This window comes from Uloborus diversus, chromosome 1 (assembly GCF_026930045.1).
Source record: "Uloborus diversus isolate 005 chromosome 1, Udiv.v.3.1, whole genome shotgun sequence".
Taxonomy (NCBI): domain Eukaryota; kingdom Metazoa; phylum Arthropoda; class Arachnida; order Araneae; family Uloboridae; genus Uloborus; species Uloborus diversus.
In genome coordinates this window covers 10,499,411-10,524,076 of record NC_072731.1, presented here as the reverse complement: position 1 = coordinate 10,524,076, position 24,666 = coordinate 10,499,411, and the positions used below count along the sequence as shown (strand labels likewise).

The 24,666-nt window shown below is 33.3% G+C and overlaps 1 protein-coding gene across 1 annotated transcript in view; it reads left to right on the top strand.

Annotated features, from left to right (window-relative positions):
* LOC129234292 (latrophilin Cirl-like) overlaps positions 1–24,666 on the top strand; it is a 94,907-nt gene that overhangs the window by 56,181 nt on the left and 14,060 nt on the right. Inside the window, exons 2-14 of the mRNA XM_054868286.1 lie at positions 6,648–6,686; positions 9,833–10,025; positions 10,865–10,971; positions 15,398–15,640; positions 16,245–16,391; positions 17,218–17,321; positions 18,775–18,966; positions 19,822–20,002; positions 21,084–21,245; positions 21,419–21,612; positions 22,861–22,910; positions 23,196–23,307; positions 24,169–24,272. Coding sequence (XP_054724261.1) covers positions 6,648–6,686; positions 9,833–10,025; positions 10,865–10,971; positions 15,398–15,640; positions 16,245–16,391; positions 17,218–17,321; positions 18,775–18,966; positions 19,822–20,002; positions 21,084–21,245; positions 21,419–21,612; positions 22,861–22,910; positions 23,196–23,307; positions 24,169–24,272 — 1,828 coding nt within the window. The remainder of the gene's footprint in view (positions 1–6,647; positions 6,687–9,832; positions 10,026–10,864; positions 10,972–15,397; positions 15,641–16,244; positions 16,392–17,217; positions 17,322–18,774; positions 18,967–19,821; positions 20,003–21,083; positions 21,246–21,418; positions 21,613–22,860; positions 22,911–23,195; positions 23,308–24,168; positions 24,273–24,666) is intronic.

Below are 24,666 nucleotides of genomic sequence, written 5' to 3'. Positions count from 1 at the left end.
AAATAGGAATTCAATCGAATTCCCTTTTGGGACATTGCGGCGCCTTTTGTTCCAAAGAAGTTGTTTTAAAGTAATTGGAATTCCGAAATATTTCTTCGGCAACGTGGGAAAATATATTCTATTATTTAGTTAATAAAAACACATTTCGGTGCCGAAAAAAGAAATGGCTTGTAAAAGTCCCATACCTCATATTTAAAAACATATTTACGTTAAAAATATATTCGAAAGGTACTGTGATTATGTCTTTAATTCCAGTATAATGGAGCGTACAATTATATAGATATATGCTGTTATTTTTTTATGCTTACCGTCAGTTTACTGTTACATTTTCAGAAAATTCTGGACTTAACCATAGTTTTAATTTTTTCGTTCTTTCTCTCTCTCTTTTCATTGAGCAAAAGAAATTGCACTCGACGCTTTGTTTTTGTGCTTTTTATAGAATTTATTGTTGAAGATGTAATTTCTCCAACATAGCAACATTTCTTAGTGTAATGACTTAGCTTTTTGAACTTGCTGTTTTAAGATTTCGTGTTGCTTGTTTATATTTAGGCTGAGCTCTAGAGTCCCAACAAATTAATGAATGCGATTAGAATATTTTCACAGCGATTTCGGGATACATTATATGAAACTACGGATATTAATAACTGATAATCTTTATAAAGAAAAGAGAAAAATGACACTTCAATATTTATTGGTTTGGAAATATTTATTTAACGTAAAACACGTTATGTACTTCAAAAATGATTGGAATATTACAGATATCCGTCTTTTACGGATATTTTACGTTAGGTGTAAACAGCTTAGTATTATACATTTGTATTTAGGGTGAGGATTCGGCTTTGTATTAGAAGTGATGCTGCAATTCGAGTACGCTCTTCTGAGGTTAAAAATTTGGCCCTGAAAAGGGCCTTTGTTTGATAGAAAAGTCAGACTCCGAATCCATTAATAATTAAAACGCAGAACTCATTCTTTACCGAGGCGTAAAAACTAAATCAAAGAAACCTTTGTAATTTCTGATTTTTATCTGTTGTTATCTCATATTTATTAACAAATTTAAAATGGTTTTAATTAGTTTGAGCAAGAGTTTTGAAATCAGCCAAGTCCGCGCGCAAGCGCAGTTGAAATGGCAAATTTGTGATAACCAGGATTTAACGTCGAGTCTTCTGTTATCTTTCATTATATTTTTTTCCAACACCATTTATTTATTTTTTCATTTTTTTATTACTGCTATTATTATTATTATTTAAATAAGTTTTATACTTCTGCGTGAATCCTTCCTATCATTGCAAAACTCCAGAAATAATTCCTTTTTTTTAAACGCGTCAGAAAACATTTAAAGTATAGTTAGCGACACTGAGAGACTGAGATTGTATTTATTTCAACATAAGGTATGCATTTCCACTTTTTCAACGATATTTTTGTTTATATTTAATGATGCGTAGAATTACAATTAATGTCTGTTAGAGTTATAAAGGTTTCCGCCACAAGTCACTATCGTTCAAAGAACTTTTCTCGCGTCAGAACAATTGAATTGCTTCTTCTAATTAATTTTTGTTTTCCCATTCTCGTCATAGGAAAAGTATGATGAATTAGTTGTTTATTAGAACCGCAAGTCAGTTCAGACTCAAGAAAATAATTATATTTTTAAAAAACTCTATCAGAGAAAGCAGTCAGAATTTTTACTGTTACAGAAAAATTTCCTTGTAATCTTAAAACCAATTGTACAAAACTATTTTGAAGGCACCCCTCAACACTCGTGCTATCGGCAACTACTTGCAATTAAAAAATTTAACAAGTAGTAGTTCAATTTTTGAATTGAATTTTCCAAATTAATTTGGGAGGTAAAATTAATTTTAGTACACTTACTAAAATATTGATATAATGAAAAGCTTGGTCTGGGAAAGATCTCTTTAAAATATAAAGGGTGTCCAAAAATTAACGCAAGATTTGAATTTGCCACCATTTTTTCCATAAATTGTTGGCAGCCATGAAAAAAGAACAATTTGACAGTTGAGAGTTTAAGGTCAGTAAAAATGGGGTGTTATTGTACCATACAGCTAGAGAGAGTGAAACATTTCAATTACTGCATAAGGCATTTCCTAGTCGCGTACTCTCTCATTTCGGTGATCAGAATAGGCACCCAAAATCGTGTGATTTAACATTATTAAATTTCTTCTTATGGGGTTATTTGAATTCAAAGGTCTATGTCAACAAGCCCACAACCACCCGTGCATTATCGTGTTGCGATACCGAGCGCCAATAACAGTAACTGCTTGACCAGCCTCAACTTCCATTATTTTTGAAACAATTGTTCAATAATAAAAGCGCGTTATTGTATCGTATAACGCTCCATTTTTGATTACCCTAAACTCTCAGCTGTCAAATTGTTCTTTTTTCAGGGTTGCCAACCATTTATTGCAAAAATGGCGGCAAATTCAAATCTTGCATTAATTTTGGGACACCCTTTACAATGATACTTTTTGTAGACAAGTGTACCCCCGTTCTGGAACTTGCTGGTAGAAAACTCTTGCGTATGGAAGCTTGCCTCACTTGAGGTCAGAGGTTAGGAAATGGTTGGAGAAAGGTATTTGTATTCGCTTGCGATGACATTGTCAGATAAAGGTCTTGCGAAGGTTTTACTTTATCATCATTTGTCCTGCTAGAGGGTTATTGGTATCTCTCGTTTTCTCCTGTTCTAATCAATCTTATTTTCGTGGAGGGAGAAGTTGATGCCATTAGATGCGAAAGAAATGCAATGGTAATGGGGATAGTCAAACCGAGTGATTTGTTTCTTGATGTGATCTTACGTCATGTCACGATAAAATTACGATGGCATTCGCTAGCCCACCTAGAATTTAATCCTCTGAACGGGGGTGGTTCATAACTTCTTACGTGTACAGATGATGACTTAAATGATATGATCTGTTGGGTTGCCCCATCCCTTCCCAAATGCAGCACACAAGAATCCTCCGGAGCTCTGCGGGTATTTCTTTGGACTTGACGAAAACCAGACAAATAAAGACAAATAGAAAAAGAAAATTAATTAAATTATATTAATTTGAATTTTTGGCATCTTGAATTCAAATTATGTATTCCGCAACGACGAGCGTGTGTGTGTATGAATGCGCTTGTGTGTTTGTGTAGGCGCATGTGTGTGGGTGCGTGTGTGTGTGTGTGTATGTATGCATGTGTGTGCGTGTTGTGTATGCAGTGCTGTGTGTGTACGCACGTGTGTGTGTAGGCGTTCGTGTGCGTGTGTGTGTATGTAGGCATATGTGTTTGTGTCTGTGTGCAGGCTTATGTGTGTGTCTGTGCGCAGGCATGAGTGTGTATGTGCGTGTATGATATGGGCGCAAACTGGAGACTGTTTTCGCAAGAGGAGCAGCATCGTGAGGCCTGTCGATGCGACGGTGGTGCTGGTTTAGTGTGCTGGTGGGAAAATAAAATGATAGGAATTCAAAACAGTCAAATGAGAACAATAAACAATCGTGATTGCTCAATAAATACTCAGGAGCTCGAAAAAATTCCCCTCTCATTCGATTTTTGAAGATATGATTCTTCAAATGTTTTATATTTCAATGCCTTAATTAGTTTCGTATTGCTGTTACAACCTAAGCTGCGTTGTCGGACTGATTATGGGGAAAAGGAGTCGGAGTCCGTCATTTTCCTTCCGATTCTGCAACCCTGGTTACAGCAACAACTTTCTATCATCAAAATACATTTAATTTTTTGAATGAAACAGATATTGTTTAAGATAGATACCAAAAGGTGCTTATTTATCATTCTTTGCTCAAGCGCACTATGTGGAAAATGTTACTTTATGCAATTAGAAGAAAGTGTAAATGTTTACAAATGTTTACTCTCTGTTCCATTCATCTAGATAAAATCAGTACTTGCCTGAAAAATGAGTTTAAAGCCTTTATAATAAGGCTGTAACAAAACTTGTATCCTGATTTCATATACAAGCAATATATGGGAAAACATTTTTCAAATTAATGGCTATACAATGCCACTTTTTGCGTAAGTAAGCTAGGATTAGAATCATTGCTTACCATTATGCGTGACTGCCACTATACCAATTATTTTGGCAAGTTTATTCCATTTGAAATGCGTTTTTTGTCAGAATTTGTGAATAGAGAGGTGACAAAGTTTATGCATGGACTCATATTTTCCAAAGGTGTTAAGGGTTCCAAAGGTTTCCAACTTGGGGTCAAATTTTGAAAAAGTTATTCCATCGTATTTTCTATTTAAAAGAAGCAGAATTTAAATTACTATTAATGAGAAATGAACAAAAAGAACTATTGAAAACCGATAGAGTATGTATCAGCAAAATGTAAACCGACAGGCTTGTGTAGTTTTTTTTTTTTTGAGCAATCACGATTGCGTATTGTTCTCACTTGACTGTTTTGATGTGCTATCATTTTATTTTCCCGCTAGCACCCTCTGCAGCATCACCGTCGACCGGCTCCTCACGATGCTGCTCCCGTAGCGAAAACCGTCTCCAGGTTGCGTCAATATCCTACACTTACACGCACGTACACACACACACGCACAACTACACACACACACACACGCAAATACATACACCTACACACACATACACATATACACACTGAAACACATACATACACACACGCATACATACAGACACCTACACATACATACAGACACTTACACATACATACAGTCAGCTACACATACATACACACACCTACCCACACACTCATGCCTACACACTGACACAAACACATATGCCTACACACACATACACTCATACACACAACTACCCACACACTCATACCTGCACACAGACACAAACACACATGTCTACACACACATACCCCCCACACACACATAAACACACATGCCTACATACACACATAAACACACATGCCTACATACACACACACACACACACTCGTGATTGCGAAAAACATAATTTGAATTCAAAAGGTCAAAATTCAAATTAAATTTTTATCTTTTTTTTTTTTTCTTTTTGGAAAAAATGAATCGTGCATCATGCATTGGATTTTGATTTTGTTCCGCGAAAGTTCGGTTGAAAATCTGATCTGAACTGAACTAAACAGAGCCGACCAAGCATTAAAAACAACTTCCACTGCCAGAATCTTGGGGGCGGGGAGGAGGGGGAATGGACCAAGCTAGATTTTCGAGCTAGCCGTGTAACATGTAAAAGAGACGCGCAAATTGCTTAGGAAAAAACCGGTTCGTAGTTTTTGAAGTGCAGGGTATCAAAAGAATAGCCTCGAGCATTGCGAAAACAAGTTATCTCCATTATAGTCACTTTACTGTCAAAGCCATGTGTCTTGTGTTCGTTCTTTTGACGAATGATTGAAAATATTTCGGAACGTCTGCTGCCATCTGTTGGCGTAGTAAGAAACGAAACTAATATAAAACAATTGTTCTTATTTGAAACTGAAGTTGGTCTTCTTATTTTTTGTTCGGATTGAAGACTCCTTTCATCTTTCATACTTATAATTAAAAGCATTTCTTTTCAAATAATATTTTACTTCCGTGTTATAACTATTTTGTTTAAATTTCTAGGGTTTCAAAAGTTTGTAAGTGGCAGTTAATTAAAAATATGCAAATAACAAATAAAATAAATAATATTCAAAAATTTGAACTGAGTTTCTGGTCTGGCCTGCCCCTCCCTTTAAAACTCGTCAATTTATTCAAAAGTATCCTGTTCTCTATATCAGTTCATCTCAACGAAAATTAATGAAAAAACAAAAGTTGCTTTAAGAATATAAGCAGCAATCACATTGATCACAAATGATAAAAGTGCTACCCCCCTCTTTCTTCTGAATTGTCCATTTTTTAAAATTATTGTTTAGTTTCAGATGATCCTGATCCCTACAAATTTTACTATGTTTTTGGCGATGTAATCTTTTTGTAATTTGTATGTTTGTTTATTTACAATTCTTGTTCGCATGAGAGTTATAATCATACGTTTTAAACAGTGCTGTTTAATTCTAAATGTAAGAACTCATATCAAGCCTCTAAAACGTTTTTTGTTCTGAAGTTTAAATAAATTGTTTTCAGCTTGTCAAATTTTTGAGCAATATTTTGATGCTTGGCTGCTTTGTGAGATGTAATTAGATTGATAGGTTCAAGATTAAAAAAATATGATGTGTATCTTGATATGCAACATATTTAGAGTACGTTCACAATTCTGCAAAACAAAAAAATCAAGTGTATGTATGAATATTTCTTTTAAAAAAATTGTTTGTCTCAACTTTTACAGAAGTTGTGTTAAAAATAGGAGCTACATTAAATGAAATACATTTAGTTTAACTATTCATGAATTAGGGAAAATATTTGATTTTCATTCGTGAGCTTTTTAATTTTCATCAAGTAAGAGTTTCTCAAATGGTTTACAACTGAAATTAAATTTATCATATTCTTTTCAAATTTCCAAAATAAAATAATAAAGACTTGAAGCATGGTTTCATGCTCATCAAACTGAGAATTATTATTTTTGTTTATTTGTTTACTTATTTTTGATTTTATCCTAGTGGCCTTTTTTATTTTTTCTCTTTAATTTATATTTATTTCTTGTTTTGTATGCTTTTATGATTTTTTTTCCATTTATTTATGATTTATATTAGACATTTATGTTTTGTTTTCAGTTCCAGTGCCATCACTAGCTTTGAAGCCTCCATTATTAGGTAATTAGGTCTTATACGAATTGATAATTTTTTGAATGGTTAAAATTTTGGGGAAAACAAAAGATTTTAATTTATGACTAAAACAATTGCTGTGAGCTTGATTTAATTAAAAATAAACTCCTGTTTGTTCAAATTTCAACACCATAACATTCAGCATTTTTTGTTGCATGTTGCTTCCAAATGTAGAAGCAAATGCCTTTCTTGTATTTGCCCTTTACAACACCATGAAAGTGATGTCTGGCATCTAATAGGCATCCATCATTACTCCAAACTGAGAAAGATAACTGGCTTAACCATCGATCCCACCGCCACCAGTTATCTTTACTTCCATAATTCAGATACAAGGCTGAAAGGAAGGGACATTTTCTTCGGTCATCTGGGGCCAGTGTAAACTTTTTAAAGACCGACTACAAGACTTACGGGAGGCATATTTAATGAACTCAAATCCTGCACGTACTCCGCGAATGTTTATGGGCTCAGTCATTGGATCCTGGATCTTCCTATATTACCTTATCACTAGGCTCTCTACAACCGTTATCCAGTATTGGAGTAAATTTTGGAAAGTCATATGGGAGTATTCTTAACTTAAAGGGGACTATAAGCTATTTCTCTCTATTTTTACACATGTTAACGACGACAATTTTACAAATTTTTCTTTGTGGACAGAAAAGACAACTCATGTAAAATTTACAGCACACATGAAATCACATCCAGGAGATCGGTGGCAATTGAACCCATAACCAGGGGCGGACTGGGTCGCCGGCCCATCGACCCGCGGTACCTCTTTTATTTATTTACTTATTTTTTTTGCTTAATTATTATTATTTTTTTTTTGAGCAATCACGATTGCTTTTATTTGACTGTTTTTGGCGTGCTATCATTTTATTTTCCTACCAGCACCCTCTGCAGCACCACTGTCGACCGGCTCCTCATGATGCTGCTCCTATAGCGAAAACCGTCTCCAGGTTGCGTCAATATCCTACACTTACACACATACATACACAACTACACACACATAACCCACATACACAAACACATAGACAAACACATACACACAACTACCCACACATTCATGCCTGCACACAGCCACAAATATACATGCCTACACACACATACACATACCCCCCACACACAAACAACACGCCTACATACACACACACTCGTGATTGCAAAAAACATAATTTGAACTCAAAATGACAAAATTCAAAATTTTTTTTTGCTCACACGCTTGTGCGATTTTACTTTGCTTTCTTTTTCTTTTTTTAAACTCGTAATCTTGTGTACTATCCCCCCCTCACCTTTTTTCTTTTTTGCACCTCCCCCCCCCCCTTTGCACTTTTTTTTTTTTTTTTTGCGCCCTTTGGATGCCGAGGTTGGCGCCCTCTTCCAAGACCCAGTCTGCCCCTGCTCACAACCTCCTACACCGCTCACAGAGAAATACAATTGCTCGGCCACAGTGGCCTCTGCTAAGTCTTTCACCTGTATTATTTAAAATTAAATAACTTTGAAGCCAGTAGAATATATTGTTAATAATATTTCCCTAAATATCATCAGTATGTGCTTAATTCATATCACTCCAGACAAGCCACACTGTGAACTATAATTTAAAACATATTTGTGTAAAAGTGAATCTCTGGCAATTCCCAACTCCAGAGCTCGAATACGCTACCTTGCGGTGAGTAATAATATAAAGAGAAAGGTAAAACATTCCATTCCAGGTGTTTTCTTCGGGGTAAATTACAGGCTTCAGACAGTTTATGGTGTAATGTAATTTCAGAAGAATAGAAAAGAAAGCTTCCCACAAACACGTTGAATAATTAGTCATTCTTTTAAGTGTCAAAACAAGTTAGAAGTTACGTCATTTTTTTGTTTTACCTTTCTCATCCACCATTAGACAGTGACCGAAGCGACCCCTATATTTTATCGGAGTTGCGAATAGTAGTTCTTTAAGGGTGAAGATTCAAGTTGTTTGTAAACAATGATGCCAGTAGGATGGTAGTGATTTCTGAAGAAGTTTTTTTTTTTTGTATCTTTCTGTATGTATGTCTACATCCTGTTTAAATAAATTTATCCTGAGCTAATTCGATATAATATCCAAATTTTGATCTGATGTCACTTTCGGGTCACTCTCATTTAATTAATTCTCTCATGGTGTTACATATTTTACATTCAGGAGTTTGTTTTTAAATGTACGTAATATGAACATTTTTTTACTCTTAAGTTACTTTGATCTATTTGTGGTGGGTGGAGGGGCGGGGAGAGAACTGTTGCTCTCTTGAGAAATTTTTTCAAAACATTTTTTCTCAATCAAAGAAAAATGCCTCCAATCTCATGATGAGAGCCTGGATGATATGCACTAAAAGCAGGGTTCAAAAATATCATATTTTCGAAAATATTGGATATTTTGATATATATCGTTTATTTTGATATATCTATCCGATATTTTTCAATTAGCACAAACTAACTCAAATCACTCTTTATTTTCTAAAATTAAATTAATTACAATATGTAGATTTAAAATTAAGGTTTCTTTCCCTATTTATGTCTAATATTTCATTTTACATTTCTATTAATTTTAATGGAGTTAATTTAGCATTAGCTGTTTTACTAATTTTTCTTCTTTAGCTACTTTTACAGTTACATGATTCAGGCGGTTATACTTTGTTAGATTATATTTTGAAGGATACTATTTTTCAGGCATATGTACCTCAGTAAGCTTTACGTTTTATAATTCAATGTAAAGATCAAGATTGGGAATGTTTTCTGGTCGCTAGTAGAGAGTAGAAATAAATTTATTAGTCACTACTTCTTTTTTACTTACTACTCCTTTTTGTAAACTCCCCCCCCCCCCAAAAAAAAAAAAAAAACTGAAAAATAAATTAAGCTTTTAAATTGCAACTAAAACATAAAAATTATCAGTGAAATAAAGGTGAAATAATTAATAGCATTAATGTTAATATTTTATATCATTAATTCTCACTTTTTTCAATTACATAGATATGGTTAGTGAAAGTGGTGACCTGCTAGCAAATAATGCTATTAGTCACAAGTTTTTAAATCATCCCCGTGTGGCGACCGCTAATCTTGATCTTTATTTTATTGTTGCAAAAATGTTTGCCAATCAATTGTTTCTTTCTATCTTACAGATCGTCTGCATTCCAAAACTACTTATTCTTGCGAAGGCAATGAGCTTCATGTGGGTTGTGAAGAAGGCAAACTAATCCGCTTAATCCGAGCCAATTATGGGCGATTTAGTATTAGCATGTGCAATGACAATGGACAAGTAGATTGGAGTGTCAACTGCATGTCCTACAAGTCTTTCCTAATAATGCAGGATCGGTGAGTTCTCTAATAGTTTTGCTAATAACTTAGCACCATATTGTTAATTTAATTATTATCTCTTTAATTCTATTCATATTATTTTACAGCTAAAATTTTTGAGTATTCTCCCAAATGGGGATGTATCGCTCTAGTTACGCAATAGGTGGCACCTCTGAAATCAATTGCTCTTTAGATGTAATTTAAGTGGCGCCATCTGTTGAGAATTTAGATTGCTTGAGCGATTGATCGCCAATTGAGAGAATACCATTTTTTGCAATGTTAAGCTGTGCTTTTTAGAACCCTCTCTAAGAGGGATCCTCAATGCTCAGAACCATATTGTACTCCACCTGGAATGATATCAATGCTAACAGATAACATAAGCCAGAAGGAGGGTTTTAATCAACTTCTCTGAACTCTTGGCTTGCAGCTGTACTTGCATATATAATAATAGTACTTTATTCATAATAATAATAAATAATTTAAAAATTAATCCATTAAGATTATTTAAATGTACAAACATAGTCATCCCCTTGCTGTAAATTTGCGTATATATACATTACAATCAGCTCCCTCTTATTCACAATGTTTGGCACCAGCCTATTCAGCTCTTTTTTTTTTTTTGTAAATATTTATCGATTACAAATTCAAAAATATAAACTAACTTCTATTTTCTTTTTGAAAACTCATAACTACTTTTATGAAATTGCAAATAAAACACAGCTTAAAATGTTTAGTTATAGCAAACAAATTATTTACACATTAATCTTCTGATATTTTCTTTAAGTTTTGAACTGCAAACAATGTATATTTTGGTTAAATTAACACTTTTATTAATAATTTTCTTAAATGTTTTGCAGATGTAGTCAAAAGCAAAGCTGTGGTATTGGTGTTTCAAGCACCATATTTGGGGACCCTTGTCCCGGAACTCTAAAATATTTAGAAGTTCAGTATCAGTGTGTACTGCGTAAGTAGTTCATCTTCTCTCATTTTATAAAACTTGTTTAAAATGAGGTACTTTTTTAAATAAGTTGAAATTTGCTTTCACCACATGATGAATTTTTTAAATTGAAATAATTTATTGTGTTTATTGTTAACCCGGGAGAACTCGCATCGGGTCTCTCAAGCCCGGTCATTACAAAACTACGCTGCCAAAAATCACCCCTTCAACGGAAATGAATGAGGTCCACAGTAGCTGTGTTCAAGGTGATTTATATACTGACCACATCAGGGGCGGACTGGCCCTAAAATTTTTATGTGGAAAAATATTTTTGCCGGCCCTACCCAAAAAATCATGGTTGCATTTTTCCAAACCCAAAAAGTTTCTGGTTGGGTTTTTCATTAAGAACAAGTGTTTTCGAAGACAAAATGTCTTTTAACCCCGCACCTCCCCCCCCACCCCGTCTTGTAGTATGGACAACTTTTCTCTGGCTGGTAAAAGAGGCCATATATTAGTTTGTTTAAAGTCATGCTTTACTTCTTTGTTCGTTTTCAATGTGTGTTGCCCCTGGGTATAGAATATCCCCAATTTTCGGGGGTCCGGGGGTGTAAAATTTTGCATTTTGAAGCCTTATAAGGGGTAATTGGAACGAAAAAAGATCAGGAAAAAAGAGGAGAGCAAAACTTTTTTATGATTATTTCACTAATTAAGATAGTGAAACTTGCTTTCTGTTCGACAAATCAATAACAGCAGTCGACAGTCAGAAAGAGTAAGGGAGGAGAAAAGATAATGCACTGTTACTTGCTCCAACGGGTTGCGGTACAATAAGTTTTTGGTCACCCCTCAAATCCACCAACAAATACAACAATGAATTAAATACGAACCGATCAATAGTGAAAAATGCTTTAAAAGAAATGGTGTACTGTACAGATTTAAAAAATGGGGAACGAGAGAGTTACATATTACCCATTTTTACTATTCATAATTCAAACACTTGATGAGAAATAAAACGAAGCACACTTTGCTTAGGAGCTTCAAAGACTTATCTAGTTGTTTTCAAGGACTCTAGACTCTATGTGATGTAGTTTTAGACTCCGGTCAGAAAACCACGAGATCTAATCATTTTGTTTAAAAGTCTAATCATTTTTGTTTCCGGTCTCAAAAATGATAATTTCAACATAAACCATTAAGATTCAACAACTCTAACCCTTTCAATTCGAATTTTTACATCACGTATTTTTCCAAAATAAATATTTTAATTTTTCAATGGTAATAAAATATAACAAACAGAAAATTAAACTTGTTTTTTTTTTTTTTTAATTTACGCTACAACACTCTCAAATTTTAGTAATGAAGCAAATGGTATATTTAAATAGTAAAAATGTCTCTCAATAATTTCTGCTGATCTGTAAGAGAATTATATTTTGTTGACTCGAATATAAAATGAATTTAAAATTTTAATTAAAAACTTAAATGGTTAGACTGCACTTGTAAGCTTTTAGTTCTATACATATTAATTCCTGCTTTTTATAATAATGAGAAAAAAGGTTTTTGTATTCAGTATACCACAGCATTTGCAGGAAAAAAAAAACTTGTTTCGAGACTACAAACTGCAATTACGTCTCGAAATTTCGTGAATTTTAAGACAAAATTTGCTGAACAATTAATTTTTTGGGCGGTCACAGCAACCTCCCGTGACCTCTCATCAGGCGCCTCTGGTTAAAAAACATTCTTTTTTGCATTATTTTACTTTTGTATGCATATGGAAAACACGCAATGATGTGCTTGATATCCAAACTTGTTGTTAAATTTTAAAAAAATGAATAATTGAAAAAAAAGCAGCACTTTTTCCCAAGTTATATTTGCATTTAATTATAAATATGCATCAAAAGTACCGAAACAATGTTCAAGTTTGAGACCTGTGATAAAATGTAAAAAACGTTTTCAATTGTAAAGACTATACCTAAAAGCTTGGTTCTCATTAAAAGTATATGGTTTCTTAATTGCAACACTAAAAAACTGGAGTTCTTATTATCTTTAGTTTAGGGTTATTCTAACACATCCAATAAAATTTAAATTAAAAATTCAGAGAAGAAATAGAGGCGGTATTATATAAAAGTTATTCATAAAAAGCTGCGTACCGCCTACTTCTTTTTCTCTTAAATTTTCAATTGGAACGTTATTGATCGCTTCAGAATTTCTCTAAACAAAAAATATTATGATCAACTGTAGTTTTTTAGTGTTTTAATCAAGAAATCATACTTATTTTGTTTCATACCTTTAGTGCGAATCAAGCTTACAGAAATAGTTTAAAGAAAAAAAAAACATTTTATCTATTTCATTTTTGCGTTTTGAAATTTATTTGAGGTGTGCCTTTTTGAAATTAAAAAATTATTTACTAGTTACCTATCCTTCTTTGAAAAAAAAAGAAAGAAAGAAATCAACGGTATTGACTTTCGTTTGAATATAAATGAATTGCTCATAAAGTAAGAATAGCTAATATTTACTATTCATCTATATTTTCAATATTGTTCATTTGTATGCTCGAATTGAGAAGCATTTTGAACAAGTAGTGAAAAAAAGCGCTTTTAAAAACATCCACAAATATATTGTTTGTTAAGTTCAGCTTTGAAATTAATTTGATAAATTTATTAATATTTCATTAATTCGTTTTTTTTTTTTTTTTTTGGCAAAAATTAAAAAGCAGAAGTATGATAAATGTTTTTAACAACAATTAAAAACTGGAAGTAAAACGCCGGGTTTATGACGAAGAAAGTAAAATGAAAAATAGTCTTTAATAATAAAAAATACCTGAACTAGGCCCCAGAGGAAATGACATACAACCCCCTCATACACAACCTTTACTCGCAGCGCAGCGAAAAGAATGAGAGGGGGTCAAAACACTCATTAAAAAAGTCATAAAAGTACTATACGTCATACAAACACAGACACACGCACATATAAATATGAAGATGTTTTATAAGGGGGCCACGGCCGCTGAGAGTCGATGCGGAATTCGTAAAATGTATACTGATTGGACCGACAAGAGGCCATGTCAGCCAACCTACATGTAGTTTTAAACTAGGCACCCGGCACTTGAAAGGGCCTGGATCGGAATTGGAGTAGCATAAGTTTGATAAGTTTTCTGTGAGAGTGGGCCCGGTGACCAGTCTGACAAGGAGCCCGCCTTGGCACTCGGCGGCCCTGTTTCCGACTAGGCTAACATGGCCTCGCGTCAGCACTGACCCCGGCCGCCATGAAAAGTTCTTCGGTACACCACAATACTTTAAAAGCTTTCCCTGAGCTATCGGTATCCCTTTGGAGCCGTAGTCCGAAAATTTCTCTCCTGCTGCTCTGATATCTTTTCGGGGAACCGACCCGTCTGGCATTTGCCCTAATGCCTACATAGCCAGTCCGCCCCTGCACTCCACAAAGTCATTGTTTCCTCCCTTCGTAACAAGATACGGCAATAATTCGACAAGAAAAGAGTGACCACTGGATGAGGAAAACCATCTATCAACATCCTCTTCCCCCAATTACAGTTATGACTGACTCTAGAAACACGAGAACGGCCTAGGGTCTTAGAACGGCCGGCCCAGCTATTCTTTTTTTTTTTATCAAAGAAAAATTGAGGAAAATGATACGTACACGTTGAAAAAAAGAAAACGGCCCAAGTTAGGTGCGGCCCATGTGGAATTTTCCACATCTCCCACATGGCCAGTCCGCCCCTGGACCACATGCTTTTCAGGAATGTACATTCCCCTTTTTCCCCAGAAAATTCTGGTTCGGGACTCAGAGGCCCGGAGCGAGCGCTTATGCTTTTCATTTCAGATTTTGAATGTAAAGGAAGAGGTTGTGAAATGCATCGCTATTTGTAGCTACAAAGATGAAATGAAGAGGTTGCAGACCTTGCTAGTTGAGGTTTCAACTGATGAGAACTCCCTTAATGAAGATGATGAAGAAGAAGTTGACACAGAACAGTATAGCGATCATCAGTCAAGCTTAGAAGAAGATTTAGATTCATTATATCATAAAACTTTCTTAAACCTTACTTTTAAAAACATATTTTAGAGGCTGTTTATCTATTTATAATTCAGTGTTGAAAACACAATTTTTTTCTATTTTGCAAACTCAATTTACTGAAATAACCACTCCGGGCCTACAGAGCCCCCCCCCCCCCCCCCGCGAGCTTTCGTGTGGCAAAAAGTACCGCGAGTTCTCCCGGGTTAAGAGTGAAAACCTTTCTGCTTATTTTGAAAGTCTTTTTAGCTTTAATCAGACTCAAACGTCCAAATAGGCAGCTGTCTATGGTTGGCAAATTGTTTAGGGGTGGCAAACTTTAACTCTGTATACTTATAAACTAGTATTAAACATCTACTTTCAATGTTTTTTATTTTCTGTAATGATGCCTTTTTGTTTTTCTTTTCATTAAATAATATTTTTTATGTTTCAGCATCATTTTTTACAACAACGACCAAAAAATCTACTATTGCAACAAACAGCTCATTACCAATAGATTTTGATGTAGCCCCTGATACTACATTGGGTACTGTGTTAGAAACTTTGAGTGATCCTGATATCACAGTACCAGTTACACCCCCTTCTAGTAGCAGTAGTACAACAACTACTACTACAACTACAGAAAAATATTCTCAACAGAGTGTTAGCCTAGTCACATCAAGTACATCAACAACAAGTAAGTGATCTTTTTCCTTGCAAACTTAAAATTCTTAGAAAAGTTTGTTACTATTTCTTTATATTGATGTCTTTACATTTAAACTTGGGATTTGTAACCAATAACAGTACAGCTATGTTGAAAGACAATTTTTTAACATAAAATCATAGATGGGGAGATACATTATGTGTCAAATGAAGTGTGGTATGTTTCAAATTAAAGCATGTAATAGCCATAAATTTGATTGGACTCCAATTTTGAGTCATTTTTGAAGAAATTGAGATTTTAGTATGGAAGTATTACAAAGAGTCAAAAATACCAAAGTAAATTAGTAGCAAAACTTACAACAACCAACTGATATCAGCATCAACATCATACTAGGAAAAACACTACTTATGCCAAGCTGAGAGCTGGCACTATTTATGCCAGCAAAGTTAAAAACTTTAAATCAACTTTTTGCAAATGTAACTTACTTGTTATTTTAACTTCTTCATCTACTAAGCTGTTTGATTTTCATGAATTTCCTATTGCGGATTACAGTTGACAAAGATTCCACTTCAAATCAATTTGCATTCATTCTCATTTAATTACATTTCCTCTAAGGATGTTTTTACAATTTTTTTAGCAACTGAATCACTAACAACTGAAAGAACTACAGCAGTTCCCACTGTGCCTCCTAATCACTGTCCACCAATTGTTATTAATGAAATCCAGTGGGATTGGACCAAAGCTGGTACAGAAGCAATTCACCGGTGCCCTGGTGGTGCTACAGGTAAAATTAATTTAATGATATGAAGGATTAATGTATGAAACTTTTGTTCTGTCTAAACCTGAGTAGAATGAACCATCAGCAGGGGTTCCAAGAGAAGGATCGGGAGTGCTCATGTTGTGGATTTTATTTGCTCATGGGCCAGTTTTGGCCTGTGGTCTATAGTTTGGGGACCCCAGATTTAGAGAACTGTTAATAAACGAATGCCTTTTTTGCCATCTTGTGAAATCAAAATTGTAAAAAAAATAATTGCATGTTGAATTTAACTAAACCCAATTTTATGAAATGTCCAATAAAGTTACTACTACACTTGAATCTCTATAACTCGAAGCTTGAATATTCCTCCATCTCGAAGTTTTCATCGGGTTCCTAACTCTTGAAACTGTTGTGGAAACTTCCCATTACTCGAACTACCAATAACTCGAACGTTTTAGCCAGTCACTCGGGACTTCGAATTATCGAAAGTTGACTGTATGTAAAGTTGGTGTATTTTTACTACAAACAGATCCTGGTCAAGCCAAAGTGGTACCCAGGTCCTGGTACAATTTGGTGCTCCTCTCACACACCGTAAAATCCACACATTTTCAAAGTAGTTGTTTCCCAAAAAAGGGAAAAAAGACAAAATTTTTATGCCCCAAAAATTGTGCCCAGGTCTATGGACCTGCAGAACTGTGCTTTAATCAGACCCTGACTATGAACTTTTGTAGCAATTACTTTAACTTTTGTTTTTAGAAATTATTAAAGCTGATTATTTATGTTTTTATTCTATTTAAATTCAAAAGGTAAAAGTTTTATAAGCAATATTCTTTTTTCCCTCCACTTCATTTAGGACTTGCAAGGTGGCAATGTGCAAGTGATCCTGTTCGGTGGTTGACACCATATCCTGATTTAAGGGAGTGTAGGTCTGGCTGGGTGATTAATCTAAAAAAGAGGGTAAGTTATTCTTTTCTTTGAGATATGTTTAAACAATGAATTATACTCACTGTTTTCAAAAAATAGTAGAGACCAGGGGTTTTGTGGATTTCATGTAATTTTTATTCATTTACCCAATTTGAAATATAATGGGACAAAATCGCCCCACTTTTTCACAAAAAACTGCATTGAAATTTTAAAAAAAAATACGGAAATTATTCTGTAACAAAGAAGCAAGTATTGGCATATTTTAATAAGTTTATTTTTTACAAATTTTTTTGTAAAATGCGTCAAAAAGTGCATACACTTTTAATGCATTTTACAATGCTCAGTTCCAAATATATCTATTTGTGCATGATCACTTTTAAAATTTCCCACCTGAAAAACCAAGTAATAATGAAAATAGTTTCAGCGAAACATAAGCATAAAACAAGTTATCATGTAAGTACTGCTAAGTATAATTTTCATTCTTTGCAGACTATCAACTCATATGATTAATATTCATTAAAAATTAGAGCAATAAATTTTCTAAACCGAAAATTGTTTTATATGCACACTAAAATAACATTGCTTATAAAAACTAAATGTTTGATAATGCTATTACTAATTTTGTTACAAGTCCAAATTTAAAATATCAATTGATGGAGTGCAGCATTGTTGCCAATCGCTATAACAAAAGCCCTGTTGCCGCCAAAACATGTTAATATATTACAAAAATCAAATATATTTAACCATGGCGCACTTAGCTCTTATAGGCCGTGGCAATCGCTGAAGTCCCTGGCAACAAAGAGGGCACTACAGGGCATCCCTGTTTCCATTCCCAGTGGCGCCTCTTGCGGTCAAAATGGGGACTTCCAATCAAAAATGGAAACAAATTTTGAAGCATTGATTACTATTGGTGGATGCATTAGCTGCATTGAAACGTTAACATTGATTGATAAACATGAGCTGCATCGGTTTAACACAGAAAAGTCAAAAATTGTCAAGACCTGTAAGCCTATTTAGTGGCAAAGGGCACCCATATAGGGGGTCTCAAGCCCCCCCCCCTAGAAATGAGAACTTCCTTGCTTTTAGTGCTTTCTTTTTTGCAAAAATGTCATTTTAATATCTCTAATATGTACTGAAATTGGTTTGCATGGGGAAAATATGCTGCTAAACCACGGGGAAAATTTTTCAGCCCCCCCCCTTAAAAGTTTGCATATGGACGCCCTTGTTTAGTGGGGCCATGATTTAACTTTTGGCGTCCATAACAATATTTTAATGCTAAATTTCAACACAACATCCAACTTTATTGCTTACACTTGAAAATCCTATGAAAATTTTTGATCGTTTTGGATTTCAGGTTATTGAAGCTGAGAGAATTGATTACATTCATTTTGAACACGAGTGTCTAGTCTCTGATTTATCTCAATCTTTTTGAGCAAGTCAATGATGGATAAGCCTGTGATGATTGATTTTGAACATTACTTTTCAGATTGAAAATGGAGAATCCATCAATAGTGTAGCAACTGAGTTATCATTGATGACTTTCATTAAGCCACTATATGCTGATGATCTAAAAGATATTGCAGAAATTATACAGCAGACACTTTCAAGAGCTATTAATGGCATGGAAAATTTTCATGATTTATGGCATCGATATCATGTGTTACGAGAACTTTTACAGGTATATTTTTAACCATTTTTGCTGACATTTCTACAAATACATATTTATAAAGATTGGATAAAAGTAACTATTGCCACAGTAGAAAATGTAATGATAAGAAAAAACTTTGTATAAGCAGATATTCCTTCTAAAGTAGTTCAATGTTGCTTTTTTGAAGCAATTTTGTATGGTATTAAAAAACTATTTTAATTCCTTTTATAAAATACTCACCAGATTTTTTGTTTTTGTTTTTACAAAAGAAATATATAGATAAAATTTAAATCTAAATGCATTTTGTTTGAAAATAAAATACAAAATAGGTCAGAAATGGGGACAGATCATAACACTTTGTGGATAAATGCATTTAGGAATTTTTTAGTGCTTGGGCCTTTATTATCCACTTCATGATGCTTTGTAGATCTAGTACCTGATGATTTGGGATTTCCGCTGCTGAAGAGATCAATCTAAAAGCAGATATTTCTTTTGATTTTTCTTCGTTTTAATTGCCCATGTTTTCAAACAATTTTGCATTGATTTAATTTTATGTTTGGTTTGTTACTTAATCTTTGTTTAATTTTAAATCTATGTAAACAAATTTTTGACACATTTTTCAGATATCATTACTTTTCGAGTCATGTGAGAAAATTAATCTTTCATAAAGATAATAAGTTTTTGAAAAAAAATAATGTCAAAGTATTTATAAGTTGCCAAATGAAGTTATTCCATTTAATTACACACAAAATGCCTGTAAGTTACAAAGTTGTAGTTAAAGTTTTGCAGAAATTTCTTTGGAAACAATTATATGAATAAATGCCATACTAATGTACCACACTCGATCAGATTGTTTTGATGAAAATAATATTTTTTTTTTTCCAGTCACTTTTGGAAACAATTAGCAATCTTTTAAAACAAGGTCAAAATGCTTGGAAAGATTTGTCTCCTTCTGACAGGCGACGGGTAGCCTCATCCTTACTGGATGGTTTAGAGGAAAGTGCTATGCTATTGGCTGAATCTTCTGGAAAAGATGATTCCTTTACATTGGCGGAAAGTAATATTTGTAAGTATTACCACGAGTGCCTGAAATGTCTATTGTGTTGAAATAATGTTGTAGTATATTATTATCCATTCAAGAAATTTTGATACTAGCATGCTCAAAAACAAAACTTTTATCTGGGAAACAGGAAAAATGTTTTTTCTTGTTTGCTTTGCATTTCAACTTCATTTGGTCATATTCAATGTACAGCAGTTGTATTTTTAAATTAGAAAAATTTAATTGGTGAAAACATATCTATCAGATAATCACGGGAAATGCCTAGAAGCTGGGACAAGAGATGAAACTAGTAGTCTTTAGAGATGTTACTATGCAGCATTATTTAGAAAATTTCTTATTAAAGGCCTTGTGGGTTACTGGCATCATTACCTGGGCAAAAATTTTCCAAGTTAACTCAGGAACAGAGGCATTTTTTTCAACAGAATAAAAAAAACCTAGAGATATAACTGAATGCTGAGCTGTCTTCTTTGTACTTTATCACTTACTAGTTTATTAATATTTATTCTTTTTTTCAAAGATTGTGACTAAGTTTTAAATGTTTCCCAATTATCTCTTTGGTTAAAATTTGATTTGTTTCAAATGCTTTAAAATAATTAGATTTTCTCAAAAATATTTTTAAAGTTATTTATCAAATAACAATCAAACTTTGCATCAAAATTTTCCAGAACAATCCCTTTTTTCTAAGTGACTATAACTATTGAAAAATTACAGGTGCATTAGACTTAAAGTACTTTTTTCTTATTACACTAGAGCATATTTATTTCAGTCTTCTCAGTTTCAATACTCAATATTAAACAATTAAGCACTCACACACACTAGCTTATTGTTTACGTATTTAACTATGTTTAACTGAACTCTATTTAAATTTCAGTCCACTCAGTTTCGGTACTCAGTCCTAAATAATAAACCCCCCACACACAGTCCAGCTCATTGTTTATGTAACTAATATTATTTAACTAAGTTCAGTAATTTAATGGACTTATTACCATTCTCCCAGTTTTGTTAGTTCGTACAAAACAGTCGACCCCAGTGCAGTTTAGTATTTGTCAACTAATGCTATTTAACTGATTTCTAATTTTTGTTTCAGTCCTCTCAGTTTTGGTGCTCAGTACCAAACAATCAGCCGCAGTCCAGTTACCCATGCCTGATGATTTTCATCTAGACGATAAAGAAAACGATTGGATAAGAATGGAAGATACTTTAGTAATTCCTCCTCAAGTGCTTTTAGACATGTCAAGAAATGAAATAGGTAAGATGGTTTTATCATTTTAAGTACTACAAAACCAAACAAATTACGGATGTACTTACATGATTTGTAATCATCATATTTATCATTATTCTTGACAAAGCATTTTCATGCATTAGTTTTTAACTTTTTCAGTACAATTCTTTTAATATGTTTCCTAAATATTGTTTTTCTAGCCCTCGCAAAAGTGGTTTTTGTGGTATATAGCGGTGTAGATGAACTCCTAAAACCTGAACCTGGTTATATGTATCGCAGTGGAAGGGAAAACTCAAGTTGGAAACTTAATTCCAAAATTCTTGCTACATCTCTTGGAAAGCCTGAAATGGCAAGATTACCTCAACCTGTGATAATAACTTTCAGACACTTACAGGTAAAAAATAATGATTTCAGAAAAGAATTAGAGTTGTGATGAAATAGACAAAATAATGTGTTAAATACTTTTGCTTGGTATCTAAAGAGTTTGCTTTAAAAAAAAAGCACAATAAATATCATTTCTTTCTTTTTAAAGTAAATTTGTAAAAGTACTGTGAATTCGTTTTTTCTTCTTTTTTTTTTGAAAAAAAAGTGGAAGTATGAACTTTAGTTGTTGAAATTTTTGATGGATGTCTTCAAAAAGTTAAACAGATTCTGATACCTTATGAAATATTTTCAAAAAAATTAAAAACGTGCCAGATGTGAGTTTTACTTAAATCATCAAAAATGAAAGTTATTAAACATACAATGAATACTGCTATGGGCAGGTAAAGGGCAGTATCTGCAGAAATGAGTTTTTGAGATATTTGAAGAAATGTGTGTTGGATTCAATGCTAACAATGGGGTCGTTTCCAAAAATTTTAAAGTATTTTTTTCTGAAAGAGTATGCTTAAAAACATAGGATCTGACCATTTTGTAAATAATTTATTTATGTTTAATGTTTTAAAGAAACTGTCGTGTGACATCACAAATGATGAAATGCCATTCAATGTTGCAATTCACAGAACAAAATATTTAATCCCCATCTTTACTCACGTGTATTGGCAATGATATGGTTGATAGCAAGCGTAGAGGCGCAATTGTAATTTGCTTCTTGATTACCATAACATGAAAATGCAGTAGAAAGATGCGCCAAAATGCATCATTTGTGACGTCATAAAGACCACACCGTGTTTGAAGAATCGAACATTTAAAAAAATTAATTAAAAAATAACTGTTGGGAAAATGAAAGTATTTTCTGAATCCATGTTATTATTATTATTATTTTTTTTTGCTCATTCTATTAATTTCTGAGACAAAAAGTACTACTTTTGACTGAAGGAAACAACCCAATTGGGAAATGTTGAAATTAGACATTTTTTTCAGCGAAAACCAAATAAGCAAGCTTGTACAATGAAGCTAACGTACAATATATGACAAAAATGCAAAAAAAAAAAAGTAAAATGAAAATTTTTGAAGCTACTCCCTTTTACCTGCCCATGTTAGAATAGTTCTCAAAACGTGAAATTTTACCTGGACATTTCATGCTGCATAATAGTTTTAAAACCTTTGCAAGTGAACTGAATTCTCAGTGTTACTTCTTTATCATGCTTGCTACTTTAATGCCATTTTCTGAAAAAGTTTAAAGTAGAAATATCTCTTTTAGGAGGAAAATATGACTAATCCTATATGTGTGTTCTGGGATTTTGAAATGAGGTAAGCTTTCCATATTCTTTTTAATGCTTTTTCCCAGTCAATGCTTAAAAGTTGAATTTTTGAGAGAAAAAAAAAACAATTCAATATTTTTAATAACATCTTTTAAGGATTCCAATGTTTTGAAAGTTAGGTACTGATTTTTAAGAAAAGTATTAAAAAGTAAAAAGAAAACGGTTGTTCAAGAAATTCATTTTTCTCTTTAATGTTTGTGCCCAGTTCATTGAAATTAATCATTTTCACATTTGCAAGTGTTTTTAAAAAACAACATTGTTTTGCTCATTTCAGGGAATGGTCGAATGCTGGATGTTGGGTTCATGCTTCTAATGTAACGCATACTTCTTGTGCTTGTAATCATCTGACAAACTTTGCTGTCATAATGGAAGTGTCCAATGTAAAGGTAAATTTTGATTCTGTGTTCTGAAATCGACTGACATTTTATTATTTCTGAGGGGAAAAAATAACTGTTGTTGATTTAACAACTACAGTACATACCTTGTCCAAAGAAGCAGATGGCTTCACACTACCAGGATTTGCAGGAAAGCAAGGATAGGGAGACGCGTAGATGGTGACCCAAAGTAATAAATTGATGGACTCTGTTACTAATATCTTTAATTATTGTAACTTAATTTGTTTAATGAGTTTAAAATTATTTCAAATTCTTAGAATGTTTTTGTTCAAAACAAAAACATTCACATGGTAAAAAAGAAAAAAAAACACTTACTCTAAACATTAACAATACAAAAAAAGGAAATATAAACACTTACTTGCTCTAAACATTAAAAAAACAACAAAAAGATTTTTTTTTTTAAATCCTTACAGATAATTGATTTTATCACCCCTTCTTGGAGTGAATGTTTGCTATTGGTTCAAAGTGTCCACATGATGTCATGTAGAAAAAGCATCATATCTCCCCAATACGACATCAAACAAACTTGATTGCCCTTGCAAGTATATGATTCTCTTTTGTGTATTGTGAAAAGAGCTTTCGTTACGCACGTAGGACAGATTATGTACACATTGTACGTAGCTGTAGTCAAGGAGTTAAGATTTATTTTAAAATATCAGATTTGTAATCTAAAAAAATTATTTGTTTTGATTGCCCTTGCAAGTATATGATTCTCTTTTGTGTATTGTGAAAAGAGCGTTCGTTACACACGTAGGACAGATTATGTACACATTGTACGTAGCCGTAGTCAAGGAGTTAAGATTTATTTTAAAATATCAGATTTGTAATCTAAAAAAATTATTTGTTTCTTAGGCTCTACCAATCCCTCAAGACGCATTGCACGTGACAATCACAGTAGGATGTGGAATCTGCATCATTTGCTTAATATTGACTATCATACCCATTTTTCTACTCAGGTGAGTTGATTTGCATAAAGTAAATGAAAGTTATCTGTTGACATAATGTGTAACAAGATTCAAATTAGTTGACATCTCTGGTTCACAATTTTTTCTTTTAATTTCCGATGGCACATTTGAAGACAATTGAAAATAAAAAGATAGCAAATCTATAATTGAAAACGAGCAATCCAGGAGCATTTCCATATTAATGCCCAAAGAAGGGCAGGGCATCTAGACAAGTAAAACAAGTCTATTTCTTTGCGTAAGGTCGCACAACATACAAAAAGGAACGGAAACCATAATCTACACAAAACTATGTTGATTATTTTGTTGTTTAATGTGGCCAATTTCGGTCCTAGAAAGGCTGGGCTAATCTATAATTTAGAAAAAAATATACCAATGTTATAAGCTT